Here is a 16,748-nt window from a genome sequence, read left to right on the forward strand (position 1 = left end):
ATCTCATTGTATATAGGAACTCATTTTGCACATATTTTTTTCAACATTTAAAAAAGCATTTTGCATTGGGGATAAATTAATCAATATCATTTAAGTACGTTTTTTATTATTTATCTTTTTTTATTTTCTTATGCGCTTAGACATTATCATTTTACAGTATAACTAAATTAAATTGGTTTCATGATCCCCTGGAATTCATTATAAGTTTGATAAACGTATACTAAATAATCTAATTACACATACTATTTACTTAGGTATGCGATATAACTAACCAGGATATGATGAAAAAGAATAGAAATATTGGATATACGGCAAGTGGTTTACGGTTTGGTGGCTGACTTTCACCAAGAAATATGAAAGAAGCTAAAAATACATATTTATGTACTCGAATACTATTCAAAATAGAAAAATTACAACTTTTGACTTACCATATGTGGCCCACACAAATCCTAGCGTAGTGGTTACCAGACGCAAGAAAAATGCCAATTTCGTTTGGGTAGCTATCAAAATAACACGACACACAATCAACGCTATCGCCACAGGCGTAAGGCAATAGCCCAAAACGCAGACGGATTGGAAAAACGAGCTACAAAAAAAAAATAGTGAAACAAATAAACTTAGTAGCCTAACATTTAAAGATATCGGACATGTACTTACATATTGCCGCCAAGCAGCTTTGAATTTAGAGTAACTATAGCCGCACCTATCCACACTATAACAAAAACTTGTGCGAACTCTGGACCGCCATCATACATGCTATCTGATGAGCCTTGCAGTATGGTAGCCATAAAGGTGCAGAGTACTAGTGGGCCCCATAAATCCCCTAAAATATTCAAACAAAATATAATTGTTGTTAATGAACCTCTTCGTTACGGCTTTTAGCACTCACAATCTCGTAGTAAACTGGACTTCTCCTTGGGATAGAGCACATGATAGAATTTTACGCCAACTGCGCGCACATCTCGTAACTGCAGTGATAATAATTATAAAAAATATGAGTCATTAAAAGTGCAATTAACTTGGCAGCCGAAATACGCACAAATGTCTCTTTGATTGGCTCATCTAAAGTGTTGAAATCCGGTGCGCCTATTTGTGTTGTATTTTTACGTGCTCCCGGTATGGACATATCACCTTCCAATTGGGAAGAAGCCGAAATGTTATCATCGAACATCTGTATAGAAACGTGTAAAATGCATATATTAGAAAAGTTTGTTTTATTGCTCAATGGCATTAAGCTGGTTTACTTACATCCAGTTTAGTGTCCATTTTTGTGTTTCGTTAAATCTGTGGTTTCGCACTACTTTACTAATGACCTAATATAATTTTATAAAGTATATTTTTCGTAGTTGTAACTTTTTCTATACCGTAAAATCTTTTTATTTACACAAATTAATTGTAGACAATACATAAACGTCAGCAGTAATGATAAAAACAGCTGATAAGTCGCGCGCTGGCAATCAAACCAATTGAGAACACTTTCTAGTTAATACACAAACCAATCTGGCACACCCTGTGATATTTTTTTTTTTGTAAGTAATTAAAATTAAATAAATAAATATGCTGTTGAAAGCTTATTTGCTTTTGATTTTTTATATGCAAAAACTATATTTATTATTTTTAAGCGATATTTTAGAATTTTTATTTTGAATTATTTTTTTGCTAAAAAAATGATTCCAATCCTTATTTTAATAAAACGGAAGGATAACTGATTTTTCTTACTTTAAAAATATATGTGGAATGTTTGCAAGCACTGGTAGAAGATTTCTTGGAGACATCGGAGCTGGTATCGATATTATAACTTGAGGCCATTTCCAAGTTCTAAGTTCATTAATAAACTTAGCCCCGAAATTTTCAGATACAACCTGTGTCAGGAAGCTCACCATTTCCTTGGTTTCCACGTTAAACTAATCTAAATAACCGTGTCACTCGAGAAATTATTCCTCATATTCTGTTCGTATTTATCACGCTACCACAACACAATGACAAGTTATTGACCTTATTATAACAGCTGTTTAATTATATTATATATCGCTGTTGTTATTGTAGTCCCTGAAGCAATTTGGAGGAATGTTGAGGAGTTGACAGGGTGCAGCTCCGTTCCGTTTACGTATACCCGACTATCGTTGAAACTTATGCCAAAGAAGCCTTCGAGACGCTGAGCAATTTTCTTGAGCGCAAAATAAAACAACTATCGTAGTTTATATTATGTTTTCTTCGAAATTTTTTATTAACACACACCTTTAGACCTTAAAAACATTGAATTTCTTTTAACAGTTTATAAATACAATTAATGCGTAATTATATAATTTATAATTAAATCAAAAATTAGTGGTCCAGTAAAAGTATAAATGATTTTGTTTTATATTGTGATTGTTTCCTTGCTTGTATACTTGTATGTATTAAAATGTATTTTTGTTGTTGTTAAATAAAAACGCTACACAATAATCGCCTTCTGTTTACTCATTTTCTGTTTGTTTTTGGTTTTTTTTTTTTGGAATTTTAATTATTGACATTTTTTAGGTTTACTTCTTCTTGACCTCATAGACCGATTGAATGGCTTTCAGTAGCCAGCCAACTTCTTCAACGGTTTTGATTTGATAGTTGGCATAAGTCTTCAGTGTTGGCAGCTCAGAGACGCGGAAAGTTTTGCCCAAACCATGGAGTACTTTGATGGCATCCTCATCGGTGGTATCATCGCCGACATAAATGACCTTCAGTTTCTTGGCCCAATCGGCTTCGAAGTGTTTCTTCAAAATCATTTTGGCGCCCTCACCTGTTAACAAAAGGAAAAGAGAAGAAGAGTGTATGAGTTGAAAGTGTCTAAATTAAGGATCTTAGTTACAATATGTTGTCTTGGGGACATCCAGTGATCACCTGACGCCGAACAAGTTCAAATATTGGTCTAAACTTCTATTTTCTTTATCATAATTTGCATCATTAAGTTGTTAAAAAAGTTAGTATAATAGTTTAGATCTTGATTAATCACTGCTCTCAAACGTTTTCCATTGAATTGAATACAATTCATGCTTCTCTAAAATTATATAAGCGCCTGCTATCCTATCTCTACTATTTAGGTCAGCTTATGTGTTTTATACTAGTTTTTCGGTTAGATTCTTATATAAATTGAAATATTATGTCTAAATACTTTTAGGTTTTTCATTCAATTGTTTCTTTTTATCCAAATATATTTTTGCAGAACTGATAAACAACATAATATTCTTTGAAAATATTTTACTAAACTTTTTTTATTTTTTAATTACTGCAATTTTTTAAACAAATTTCGCTAATTTTTAAAATAAATTTTAAAAAATATGCAAGAGATAAATAACCTGATGGAAGCAAATATTCGAATTAATTTTTCATGATGGTAAAAAAAATTAATAAATTTAATTAAAATTACTGTAAATATCTCAAATTTATTTTTAGTTCATAAATTTTTCTTAAAAATAAAAAACAAAAAACAGTGAAAAATTAAGTTTCGTCGGCATGTCTAAAATTTTGTCAAAAAAATGTTTGCATAAATTGTGGCATCAAATGTTTGCTCACGTCAAATTTTTATTTTACATTTTTATTATTTTTTCCAAATTTTTTTTTCTTTTTTGTCCAATGTGTCAGTGTGAAATTGTCATAATTTTGTATTTTATTTCATTTTTATTTTTGTTTTTATCTGTGCATTCATCATTATCTTTTTTCACATTCTCAACTTGTTGCTTGATTAACACGAATGTAGTAAAAATACTATTACCCAAATAACACCCACTCAGTAGCAATTAATTAAATACATATGTATGTCCATACATATGTACATATGCATAAACTTTTTGATTTCGAACACATAACAGTAGAAGAATTTGTCAAGCAAAAACGGTACATTTGTATATATATATATATGCATAATATTTCAACAATTGAAATTAAATACGAGTGCGAGATGTGATTATTTTTAGCTGGAAGCATTAGCAATTATTTGTACATACTATATGGCAAAGTTATGGAAGAGAATATGATACTTTTTGAAAGTTTCTGAAAATATCAATTGCCAGGATTTTTAACTATATTAGAAAAAATCACATAAAATCACTGTTTCGAACAGGTGTTCTGAGGACCCTCCAGGTTTACACATTTTTGACACATTTAGACCAAAAATTTTGACAGTTACGATTAAAATTTGTACACTCTTATTACCAGCACAGCTCGGAAAACGCCTAGAACAGGCGTCCTTCGATCAGCTGTTTTTTAGATATACATAGATGTATGAACACACCAAATTACTTCTCAGCAAATTTATTTATTTTAAAATGTTTGATCGAGGTTCATATCATAACAAAGACCGTAGACCCTTAGCTATTAAAAATACAGCAATAACTCTTCTATAGAATTAGCTGTTTTTTTGTATTTACTATATATATTTTCCTTCACATGATAATGGTTTTTTTTCATCCTGAACAGGGTATATTAAGTTTTCAATGATGTTTGTCACACCCCCAAGGAAACTGCAGAGACCATATAAAATATATACTATTTATATAAATAATCAGCAAAACGAGTTAAGTTGATTTAGCCAAATGCGTCTGTCTGTACGTTATATGTGTCAGTACGTGTATATACGAACTACTCCCCCAGTTTTTGATATATCGATGTGATATTTTGCACCCCTCGTTCTTTTTTCACCAAAAAGCTGCTAATTTTTCGGAACGGCCGATATCGGACCATAGTGGTCATAGCATATAGCTGGACGATCGGAATAATATGCTTCTGTTAAAAGCTTTTTCTTCTCCGAAGAAATTGTGTCGATCGAATTGCTGTAGCATATAGCTGGCATACAAACTGAACGATCAACTGCTTGTAAGGAAAACTTTTTCATTTGACGAGATATATTCATTAACGCAAAGGGTATTGCTCAAGACAACGATGCAAACTCCAAAGTAATTGTTTGAGTTCGAGTCACTATAGCATATAGCTGCCATGCAAACCGACCGATCTAGGTTCTTGTAAGGAATCTTTTGTTTTTGTGATGGGTAATATAGCTTCGATGCAACTTAAGTGTTTTGTTGTTTTTTTTAGTAAAAATACATTACGATACATAAAAATTAGAGAGAAAGTTAAGAAATCTATAGATCATCGGATTTTTTCAAATACACAGGCCATAATGATTAATAGCGGCATTTCTTTTTCATGTTATTTGAGGACTCAGTCATTAGTAACGATATAGTCAAAGATGGGATTTTGTCTAACACGTTAAATATTTTGAAGATATAATTTACTACTTAAAAGACTGCAAAACTTACAGATTCAATCAGAAGAAGTATAGATTTGGCAACTTCATAGCAATACAAGTATACTTTAGCCTTTCTTCTAGGGACCCAACAGTTAAAATAAAGCGTAATATAGCGTCCAAATTGATATAAAGCTGTAAAGCGGCAGTTTTACTTTTATGATAAGCTTTTTGGACAGAACACGGTCGGAAACTTGTCTAATTGGTGCTATTTATTGCCTAGAAAGATTTTCCCTTGATTTTTTTTCAACTAAACTAACTATAATTATATATATAAATATATCCCAAATCAACTTACCTATAGATAAATATCTATCTAATCAAATTACCTATAAATTATGAATTTTATTTTTGCGGACGCCATTTTAACATAATTCTGTTAAAAATCAAAACATAAATTTACGTTTATTTAGTTTCACAAGTGATAAAATCTCAAAACAAATGGAGCTATGCAGCAAAAATTATAATTATTTATTTTTAACTCTGCTTTTTCCACTTAAAATATTTTCTATATCAACATATGTTAGAAAATCGCTAGAAAACAAACTCAAATCCAGCGAAAAAGTAGCTTTATACATTAAAAAATAAAATCATAAATCTTAACATTTTTAACACAAACTAAGTAAAACCAAAGTGATAAGCAACGAAAAAATATCAAAAGAAACGCATAAAAAATTATTATAGTCAACGACTAAAACAAAGCACAAAAGTAGAGAAATATTTTGAAAAACAACAAAAAAAAACCAAAAAGAAAAATGATAAACAAAAAATAAAAAATAAAACGAGCATTTGGAAAAATATATCAACTTATTTGCAGCTATGTAAGTAAGTAGGGGAGTGAGGGGGTCGATGCAACAAACAGTCGATGCCATATGTGAGGCACTCTCGCGCTGCTAAGCCGCTGCATGCGAAGGTGAACACACACAAAATTACAGAATGAAAAGAGGATCATTTTATTTTTAGCGAAAACTTAAAAATTTTGAAGAGAAAATGAAAAATAAAAAAGATAACAACTAATTTGTAGGCGTAACGGTGAAAAGTGCGCACACAGTATATTTCCACGCGCATAAAACTAAATGACAGCGGCTTTGTAGAATTTAAAATTTTTACGATTTTTTTTTTTTTGCTTCCAATGAATATTTGCAGCTGCTTTGGTAAAAAAAATCTTGCATTATGTCTGCTTTTGGCCCTACGTGCGTCACTGCATAGGCGTATAAATAGCATTCGGAAAGGGAAAGGCGCAAGAAAATATATTGAAGCAGGCACCAGCCGCAATTTGACAGCGGCAAGTCAAAGCGCAGACAACTAAATGACAGCAGAAAGTACAGCTGAGGCCAAGTCTATGCATTAACGACTGTAGATATGTAAATATTTGCGTGAGTGCATTTTTGTCAAGCAATTTCTGGTGCTTTTCATATACATTAGTTAAATTGATATGTAAGGAAAAAATAACTCAGCAGAAGGTATGCTGCTGCATTTGTTGACGCAGAACTGATGCGGCTAGATATAGAACAGCTGGGCAATAGTTAAGTAGCTTTAGATATAGATTTTATTATATGTATGTATATATGTGTAATATACTTTATACATTTATGTATGAAAATATGTCTCTCTTCGTTTCGCCAGACTTTCGAGAGTGACGAATCGAACAAGCGGCTGGTATATGTAATACAATATAAACTTTCAAAATTTAGTACAAAGAGAATAGTATAAGATTATACTACTTGAGTGTTCTTTACGTCACCTCTCTCCTCTCATGAATTCAGCTGGAGAACTTTATTGTTAAATGAATACGTAAACTTATTTAACAAGCGAGCAGAGCTCAAACAAAACAAGCAGAGCTTTGGCAAAACGAAGATGAAGACAATTATGTACATATGTATGTATGTAGATTTGCAAATCTACTGCACAAAAATAATTTTATCTAAAAAATTTTGCAAATTACAGTTAAAATATTTCTCGGCTATTCTAATAAATCTTTGTACCACATATGTATGTACATAAATACTTAAACAGGCATGCCAAAATTATAGTATACAGTGATTATTTAATTGTTTATATGGTTAAATGGAAAAATTAATTGAACAATCCGTAAACAAACAAGTGTGTGGCGCTAGTGTTTAATTAGATTACTCTGCTTGGTAGAAAGCCACTATGTGGGTGGAGCGAAAAAAACGAAATTTACTTTATTCTAAAAGTGAAAGAAATTGTTTTCTTTCCAAACATTTTTTTTTTTTATAATCTACAAAATTGACCATCAGGCTAAGCAAAAAAAAAAATTTTTCGCTTCACCCTACTACATAGTTTAGGGAAATGCTGAGGACTCTACTGACTCTAAAATATATATACGAAAGTAAAAGCCTTACATTAAATAAAAATACATAACATAATTACAAAAATTGCAGAAAATATATCTGGTGTCCTTTTAGAGATAACGATTAGAGGTAAAGCTGTTAAGAAGCTGTTTTTTTTTTTCAAAATTACTTATATAATTTAAATTTGATTACTCGGAGACAAATGATCTGATCACTATCCTTTATATTTCTCCATATAATTAGCTACCAATTTTTCGATATGATCAAAAAAAAAAAGCTGTAGAGTAACATTCAACTTCTTTTAAACCCCGATATTTAGTAAATTTTTGATTTTTCGATCGACAATACGAAAAAATGCCTTTTAATAAGCTTTTCTTATAAGGTATGTGTAGTAAAATTCGTAAGACATTTCTGACTTTAAGGCAATGAGCAAAACAATATTGCGAAGACAATAAAAATAAAAGGTTATATAGGGTGTTCCTTTAAAGGTATCGAACTTCTCCTAAGAAAGACGACAGTGTAGTGAAATATGTGAGCATATAAATTTACTGACTTAGAGAAACTGTGCGAAGTATTGTATATAAAATCAGTAAATTTATATGGTGTTCTATTAGAGGTATCGAATTCTCTGAAAGGGTAGCTGTCAACTTATAGTGCAACAACAACAGAGCTGTTCACACAGCATTTTGGATTAAGGAGTGGGAGTGATATGGCAAATCCAGTATTACAATCTGGCAACTCACAGCTTTATCGTAAAGTTTGAGATTTTGATGAATATTCATTTCGACCAAAAAATGGAATTAAATCTCGACTGTCGCGCCCGATTTTTTTTTACAACTTTCGATGTGGATTAACTCAGCCACAGTGCATTGATGCACCTAATAAAGGGCGATGAAGCTACATTAAGATCCAGTGTTTATCAATGGTTTGGTGCACTCAATCGAGGTCGTAGATCACTCCAAGATGAATTTTGTGAGTTTCGTCCAAAATATTTTGAAGATACTGTTAGCACTGATAAGTTATTTTACTAATTAAATAGTACCGAGAATTAAATAATCTTCTAAGCTAATCTCCTAATTGTCTAGTATTTACTAAAATGATGTATAAATATATCTAAATAAATATATACATATTTGTAGATAAAAAGTATTTTTGCTTCTATGTACAGCTCATTTTTCCTCTAAATATCACCCAGCTGTATTTCATCAACGATATATCAACTCAATTAGATTTCGCGTATTTCTTTGAAGCCAATCATTCAAAACGCAAATAAAATATTATTGAATTGTGACATTTCCATAATTTGTTTGCTTTTGAAGTGTAGCATATTTTTTTTGCTTAATGTGTTTGCTTGTTGAGCAATTCGCTAAAATTGTCAAACGGTCATTCTCGGCCATCTGTCGGCCTGCCGCCGCCCATTTGTTGATCAATCTTCTAGGCGATGATGCTATACGATCAGTATTTGGCGACCGGGTGACTGAATTTTGAAAATCGCCAAACAAACAGCAAAATAAATAATTTAATGCAAATTACAAATTGAAATGTTTATTTTCTTAATGCCGCACTATGATAAATTTGAGTATCCGAAAATTGTGCAAAATTACATAAACCACAAAAGCCACACCAATTTATGGTTTGCATGTAAACGATTCTGTATTTCGTTGTGTATTTACAAAAGCAAATTGCACTAACCCTATAATTACTGTTTGTTGATTTATTTTGGCAAAAATAATTATTGCGCAAATTGATTAATTACAAATTTGAGTTAATATTAATATAATATAAATGTTAATATTTCTTAACTTTTCTGCATTTCTAGTGTAGTTTCAATAATTTTATTGCAGAAATTGCACGTTTTCCAAATTTTTTGAAAACTCAACAGCAAGAAAGCTGCAGCATCAGCAACATATGTATGTGGCATATATTTTACATAAATTTCTCTTATGTATGTATATGAAAATCACCTACATATTGTATTTATGCAGTATTACACACATATAGCCACGCACACTCTGATGCTTCTGCTTAAGTACCGTATTAAATTTTACTTTAACGTCAGCGTCATCGTTGCGTTTTGCATAATTCAAAAGCAGACGGCACCAATGTTTTCTATGGAAGTAGGCTAAACACTCAGCCACGGTGCACAATGGAGAGCGAGAATTGGTATTTTTAAAAATTATGGAAAATTCTTTGTGCACATGCATTAGCTATAAGAGCCACATGGAGAACTATTTTATTTATTAGCAAAGTAATACAATAAAATTGACTAATTTGTTGTCACACTTGCGAAAGATTTTATAATGCTTCAAGCAGCTGAGTGTATAAAGAATTATACTTGGGAATACAAAATGGTGGAGAATTACACGTAATTTTAAACGACAAATGAAATTATGTTTAAAAATCAGTTTTATGTCAAAAAACAGTTATTTATATGAAAAAATTAGTACACAAAATGGTAAAGAATTAAAGGTATTTTCAGGGTTGAAATGAAATTATGTTTATATATAATTTTTATACTCTCGCAACCTGTTGCTACAGAGTATAATAGTTTTGTTCACCTAACGGTTGTTTGTATCACCTAAAACTAATCGAGTTAGATATAGGGTTATATATATATAAATGATCAGGATGAAGAGACGAGTTGAAATCCGGGTGACTGTCTGTCCGTCCGTCCGTCTGTCCGTCTGTCCGTCCGTCCGTGCAAGCTCTAACTTTAGTAAAAATTGAGATATCTTTATGAAACTTGGTAGACATGTTTCATGGTACCGTGAGACGGTTGGTATTGCAGATGGGCGTAATCGGACCACTGCCACGCCCACAAAACGCCATTAATCAAAAACAAATAACTTGCCATAACTAAGCTACGCAATAAGATACAAGATTGTTATTTGGTACACAGGATCACATTAGGGAGGGGCATCTGCAGTTAAAATTTTTTTTTAAAAAGTGGGCGTGGTCCCGCCTCTAATAGGTTTAATGTGCATATCTCCTAAACCGCTAATGCTATAATAACAAAATTCACTGGAAGCAAATGTTTTTAGCACTACTATTGACGGTGTGAAAATAGTTGAAATCGGGTGGCAACTCCGCCCACTCCCCATATAACGGTACTGTTAAAAACTACTAAAAGCGCGATAAATCAAGCTCTAAACACGCCAGAGACATTAAATTTTATCTCTGAGATGGTATAAGATGACTTTATAGGAACCGAAAATATCAGCCAATCCACAAAGAAATCTCAAACGAGTATACTATTTGACTTTGCGAGAGTATAAAATGTTCGGTTACATCCGAACTTAGCCCTTCCTTACTTGTTTTCAATAAACTTGTTTAAAAATTGCAAACAGAAATATGACAAGTCAAACATGAAATTAATGTTTTTCGAATTTAGAAATCTGTTCTGTTTCCAAAACCGAGCTATTCATTTGAAAAAATATAGTTTTTAATTGCCAGACTCAAGTATAAAAAATATAAAATATTTATTAAGATGAAATTTCAAAAGTTTTTAGTTTAGTTAGTTTTTTCATTAGAGGTTAGGATAATGAAAAAAAATTAATAATAATTCTTAAAAATTTTCAATAGCACTTTCCAAAAATCGAAGGGGAACTTTAGAGCGAATAGTACACATTTTTTTATAAAGTCGTGCTAATTTTGACTCATATTTAGTTAAATAGTTTGGATTTAGTAATGTAATATACAAGATATGCTCAAAAAATAATAGGAATTTTAAAATGTCGCGTGTTTGGAGAGTCTAACCTTCAGAATTTTTTTATAGTATTTTTTTTTGTTTTATTTTATTTTTATTTTTGAATACGCATACATGGTTCAAATTTTCTTGGAATTTTAAAGCGGATGCGCGCAAATTTGTTCTCAATACTTTAAAGAAACCAGCACAGCCATTTTTCGGATACTGCACAAAACACGAATGTACTTACGTATGGAATAATTAAAAATATAACGAAAAATCCATTAAATTCTTATCCACTGATCTACTTACTACAAACGTAGATTTCTAAATAGTGCTAAGTAACTTTATGCTTTCAGCCTAAGCATTTATATTTAATTGACAAAGCGAAGCAATCAAATATATTATTGAAAGTAATTGTTATGGAAAAATGTAACGATAAGGTGAAAATAATTTTCTGTAAATCTGCAGAAATCCAGTTTAAACTGTAGAAATAAGAGAGTAATTTTACGGTAGAAACACATATCAATAGAAATGAGAGAGGGGGAAAACAGCACTATTTTCCTCTGGTAACAAATGCCGGTTGCGGTTTAGTAGCTGTAGGATTGATGGTATTTAAATATTTAACCGTTACATGTGTTCAATATTCCTTACTCAAAAAAGCATATATTGCAGATAGTGTATACATAATTACATATAACTACAAGGTAATAAATCGAAATATTCTGTATGAACAAGATACATACATATTATATTATATATATGTATAGTCTAACTTGAAATTAACTTTTTTAAACTTTGTGGGAACACTAACAGTATGAGCGTCTAAAGAAAAAAAAATATATAAAAACCCGAGATCCTTGCATCTTTACTTGATCTAAGCATTTGTTTTTTTTTTTTTTTTTGTACCGTATATATAGATTTTGTTCTACTTAGTTACTTTTTCATTTTTTCGTATTTGTCTGAATTGCCAAAAAATTCCACTAGTATATATTCCTTTCGAATTTTGTTTTGATTTTATTTTGATCTATTCTATTATTTTGGCATCCTTAACATTTAATCACATTGACTAAAGCCAGAGAACGTGTATCATATAAATATAATATCATATCTATATATATAGAGAACGTATATCATATAAATATAATAAAATATATGAATTTATATTTATATATGATATTATATTTATATGATATACGTTCTCTGCTAAAGCTTTTGTCGGCCTACAATACAAAAGAATATAAATCTTTAAGCAAAATTTCGGCAAATATTGACAGCTGATAGTTTATTTTTACTTTTGAAATTGATTTTTATATTTTTGTTTATTGTACTCGTATATGAGCTCATAAATTTATTTGGCTTTGTTTTTTGACAAATTGTTGATAAATAAGATATGTTACCATATTACCGGCATTAAATCACACAGTACTAGAAACTAAGAATTCGCTAGAAACTCTTCGCTGGAAATTAATAAAAAGCTAAACTGCGGTTATAACAGTTAATATATAATTTAATGAGTGGTTAAGTTACGGCTTATAGCTTTGAAGTATGATATTTGAAAAAGAAATTTTAGCTAAACGTTAGGAAATCTTACGATATAACGAGTAATTTTTGGAAAATTGTGGGTTAGGCGCTCGAAGGAATTTATAAATTATAATTAATGATTTATGTTTTAAATTTCTTTTACACTTACACTTTTTAATATTTATTTATTATATATTATGTGTGAATGATGAGTGCTGTGTGCGCGAGATTTTTGGTTTTTATAATGTACATGTGTAGGTATATGTATATATAAATATAACATAAAATATATTCATATATAATATTCTATTGAAGTATTTTTTTAATTTTAAGAATTTTTAATTTTTTTCTTGCATTTTTGAATATTTATTCAATGTATACCAAGTAAGAATAAATTCGTATAAAAATGTATTTTGTTAAAAAAAATACTTTTTTATTTAATATTTATTTATTTCGAAATTTTTTTTTTCTTTTTCTGGCTCTTTTTACTATATTTTTTATTTAATATTTATTTTTTAAGGTATGCCCATTTTTTTCATTTTATACACATATTTATTTTTTATATATTATACGCGAAATTTTTTGTATATTTTTTATAAAAAAAATAGTATTTATCAGTTTTAAGAACTTATGTTTTTCGCTTCCATTTTTTATTATTGTATTTATTAATATATACTGAGCAAGAATATATTCGCATTAAAAAATGTTTTTATTTTTTTATTTATTGGCTATGTATTTAAGCATTTTTTATTTTTTTTCATTGCTTTTTTTAATATTTATCAAACGAAAATTTATGACGAAATTAATTTAAGTAGCATATATGTACGTATATATCGACAATTTTTCAAAAAATTCCGCAAACGTAGAATTGGATTTTATTTACAGAGGTATGTACATACATATATATGCATGTCTTCTGCATAAATGTGTATAAAAATATTGCTTTCTTCTATAAGAATCTTAAAAATATCAACGCACCCGTCAATTCCACCGTTTTGCCCGGGAAATCGACTTCTGAGTCATACATTCACACTTACATAGTACACAGACAAACACACACATACGAATGTATCAATGACAGCGGCGTCGTTGTAGGCGACCACTGGCTAGACCGATCGGAAATATTATATATGGCGCATTGTATCCGACGGGCATTGCAAACACTCATTCACACACACACACACACACATTCGTAGTATATTTTAGCCACATTTTAGCACATACACAGTAGGGGTGTATATTTGAAAAATTATAAAAGTATATTTTATATGCATACAACGTAATGTGTTTGTCCGCGTGTTTTAAATTTTTTTGTTTTTATGAAAATTTGGCTTTCATGATGAATAATTAAATGTTTTAAACAGGTTGAGAATTTGAATTTAAATTTTAGACACTCAAGTTTGCGTGCATGCGGCTTTAGATATTATTTATTTTGCGCTTTTTTTTGTGTATACCGTTATTTTTCAAACGTCATGGCACTGTTGTTGTTATATTTGTTGACAAGTGGCAGCATTGTGTTTTGCGGCGTATATTTTGTATTATTTTTTTGAGTTATTTTTTTTTTTTTGTTTTTTTCTTCACGCCCACTCGGCTCATTTTGCTTAATAAAAATTTATATGGCGCAGAAAATAATTTTTGTTTTTGTTTTCGCCAATATTTTCATAGTAATTTATGCATTATTGCACATAACATATATACATACAAATATATGTATGTATACACTTTGTATGCTTGTTTTTCGATTTCATGTATTTTTATTGAATTTATTTTTATTAATGTAGCTTTGTAAACTTTTACTTTTCTTTGCTTATGCTGAATGCTGAATTAAATAAATCATATTGAAATAAAATTTTAATTGCTTGAAACAGGTGCTCGCTTCAGCGCCAAACTTGAGCGTCGAAAAAATATTTTGAAAGTTTTTCGAAAATCTGATTGATTTGTTGGACTGCCAATGAGGTCAACAAGAGCCGCGCAAGAATACAATATAAAAACAAAGATAATATGAAATAGCAAAAAAATAAACAAAACATAAAACATACCGTTTCTATGCAGCCGTTCTATGCTACCCACATAACCGATAGCTTATTTATGTGCCGTGACAAATTATGGCAACTGTTTTAGAATTGAACTAAATTCTTTTTGTATTTATTTATAATTTTTCTTCACATTTTTTCTATCCTGCGGCAATAACACTAAATTCATAAGTACTTAAATGTCGAAAATAGCTGCTTAGTAATGATTTTTAATTAACAAATAAGAAACAATTAGTTTAGATTCTAAACGAAATGGTGTGTGTGGGTATATACATAGGTAATTGCTTTTGAAGGATCTAATTTTAGTGCCAAAGAAATTTTATGATTCATTTCCTGATATAATATTTGAGATATTTGTAGAGCTTCTGCAACCTCTCAAACGGTAAAAAACAAAAAACAAAATTTAACTACAAAATTTAACCGCTATTTAAATTTTAATTACTAGCTAGTGGCCTTTAAAAGATCTTTGCATAATATCATAATAAAATATTTTAACTATTGAAAGAAACAGTTATAGAAGATGCTAAGAAATATAAGAAAACTTAATAAATAAGCTTGAAAGTAAATTGAAAGTTATAAACAACAGCTAACTATGCCTTCTAATATTTACAGTATTTTTTTATACCTATTACAGCGTTTTATTATAAATTCATTAAAATGATAGATTTTCTTCTAACAGCTCGCTATAAACATCATCATCTAAAAATGCTCTATTCAAAAACTGGTTCAGCTGTCTGTAACCCTCTACTGGTTTACCCCCGCACAAAATAATATTGTTGCTCAACTTACCTTTGTCCCAGTTGACGCGTGGTTTTCCCTCCAAAGCGTATGGGGTTTCGATCAGCTGGAAGCCATGTCCTTGAATCAGACCCTTGGCAGTTTCGATCAATTTTGCCTTCAGTTTGTCATTGACACCCTTGTAGTGATAGGTAACGGAGATTTTCTTGTCCTCAACCCAAGCGCCGTGCAAAACCACCTGTGGGGAACATTTTTTTTGAGAAATTTAGTATTATTACGAGAAAATATATATGTAACTAGTAATAAATATCTAGATAGAATGAAAGAAAGTTTAAACTATGATAGTACTAAGACTTTTAAAACTTCAATTTTTTTAAACTCCAAATACCTCCAAGTTTGCTTTTTAATATTTTTAAGCTCTTCACCCTTTATTTTTATTTAGTTAGTAATTTTTAGATTTTCTCATTTTTTATACTACTAATTTTATTATACAATATATTATTTTATTCCTCCTTTTACAACACCAACCCCTCTTAAATTACCTTTTCTTTAAGTTCGTTGACGAGTTCTTGATGTTTCTTCAAGAGTTCTTCTGGCATTTCAATCTTGAATTTCTTGCCCGATGGGTACTCAACCTCCAAACCATGATTACCAGCATAGGTGACATTAGGGAATTTCAAGTGGTTCTTAATTTCAGCTAAATCACGGCCGGAGAAGACAACCATGAAGACTTTGTCGTTAGCAGCCAATTTCTTGATATTGATCTCAGTATCCTTTGGCATGGCGGAGAGCTCTTCGCTAAGGGGAGCCAATGTGCCATCATAATCGAGCAACAACGCAACCTGATCTTCTTTAGTGAAGAAACTACATACAAATTTTTTTGGAGAAACAAAAAAATTATATAAATACATCATAATTTAAAACTCAAACGGATGTTTTTATGTAAAAGCTTACCCATCCAACGCTTTCACGTAATCTTCCTCTTTCTTGAGAAGTGGAGCCTTCTTTTGTTCAGCCATTTCTGTATTTTATATTTCAATATATATTTTTAACTACAACTACACTTTCACTTTCACAGTAAAGCTCTAAAGAAAGCAACGGAAATTATTATTCAAGTTAAGCGGAAAATTTTGCTGGATGCCCACCGACCGTTTTAATACTACTGACACTATATGAAC

The 16,748-nt window shown here is 30.4% G+C and overlaps 2 protein-coding genes across 2 annotated transcripts; both read right to left on the bottom strand.

Annotated features, from left to right (window-relative positions):
- Nucleotides 1-95: 95 nt before the first annotated feature.
- Nucleotides 96-1,429, bottom strand: LOC106616774 (protein YIPF6). Its single transcript, XM_014233646.3, has 6 exons — nucleotides 1,249-1,429; nucleotides 1,040-1,171; nucleotides 890-968; nucleotides 658-823; nucleotides 429-586; nucleotides 96-363 (listed from the first exon to the last, which is right to left on the bottom strand). The coding sequence occupies exons 1-6, from the start codon at nucleotides 1,264-1,266 to the stop codon at nucleotides 251-253; spliced, it is 666 nt and encodes a 221-aa protein (XP_014089121.1). The 5' UTR covers nucleotides 1,267-1,429; the 3' UTR covers nucleotides 96-250.
- Nucleotides 1,430-2,194: 765 nt separating this feature from the next.
- Nucleotides 2,195-16,747, bottom strand: LOC106616739 (uncharacterized). Its single transcript, XM_014233584.3, has 4 exons — nucleotides 16,525-16,747; nucleotides 16,113-16,434; nucleotides 15,622-15,808; nucleotides 2,195-2,773 (listed from the first exon to the last, which is right to left on the bottom strand). Exons 1-4 carry the CDS (start codon nucleotides 16,587-16,589, stop codon nucleotides 2,523-2,525), a joined length of 825 nt encoding a protein of 274 aa, XP_014089059.2. The 5' UTR covers nucleotides 16,590-16,747; the 3' UTR covers nucleotides 2,195-2,522.
- Between the last annotated feature and the right edge of the window lies 1 nt (nucleotide 16,748).

The sequence above is a fragment of the Bactrocera oleae genome, chromosome 3 (assembly GCF_042242935.1).
Source record: "Bactrocera oleae isolate idBacOlea1 chromosome 3, idBacOlea1, whole genome shotgun sequence".
In the NCBI taxonomy this organism is placed as follows: Eukaryota; Metazoa; Arthropoda; class Insecta; order Diptera; family Tephritidae; genus Bactrocera; species Bactrocera oleae.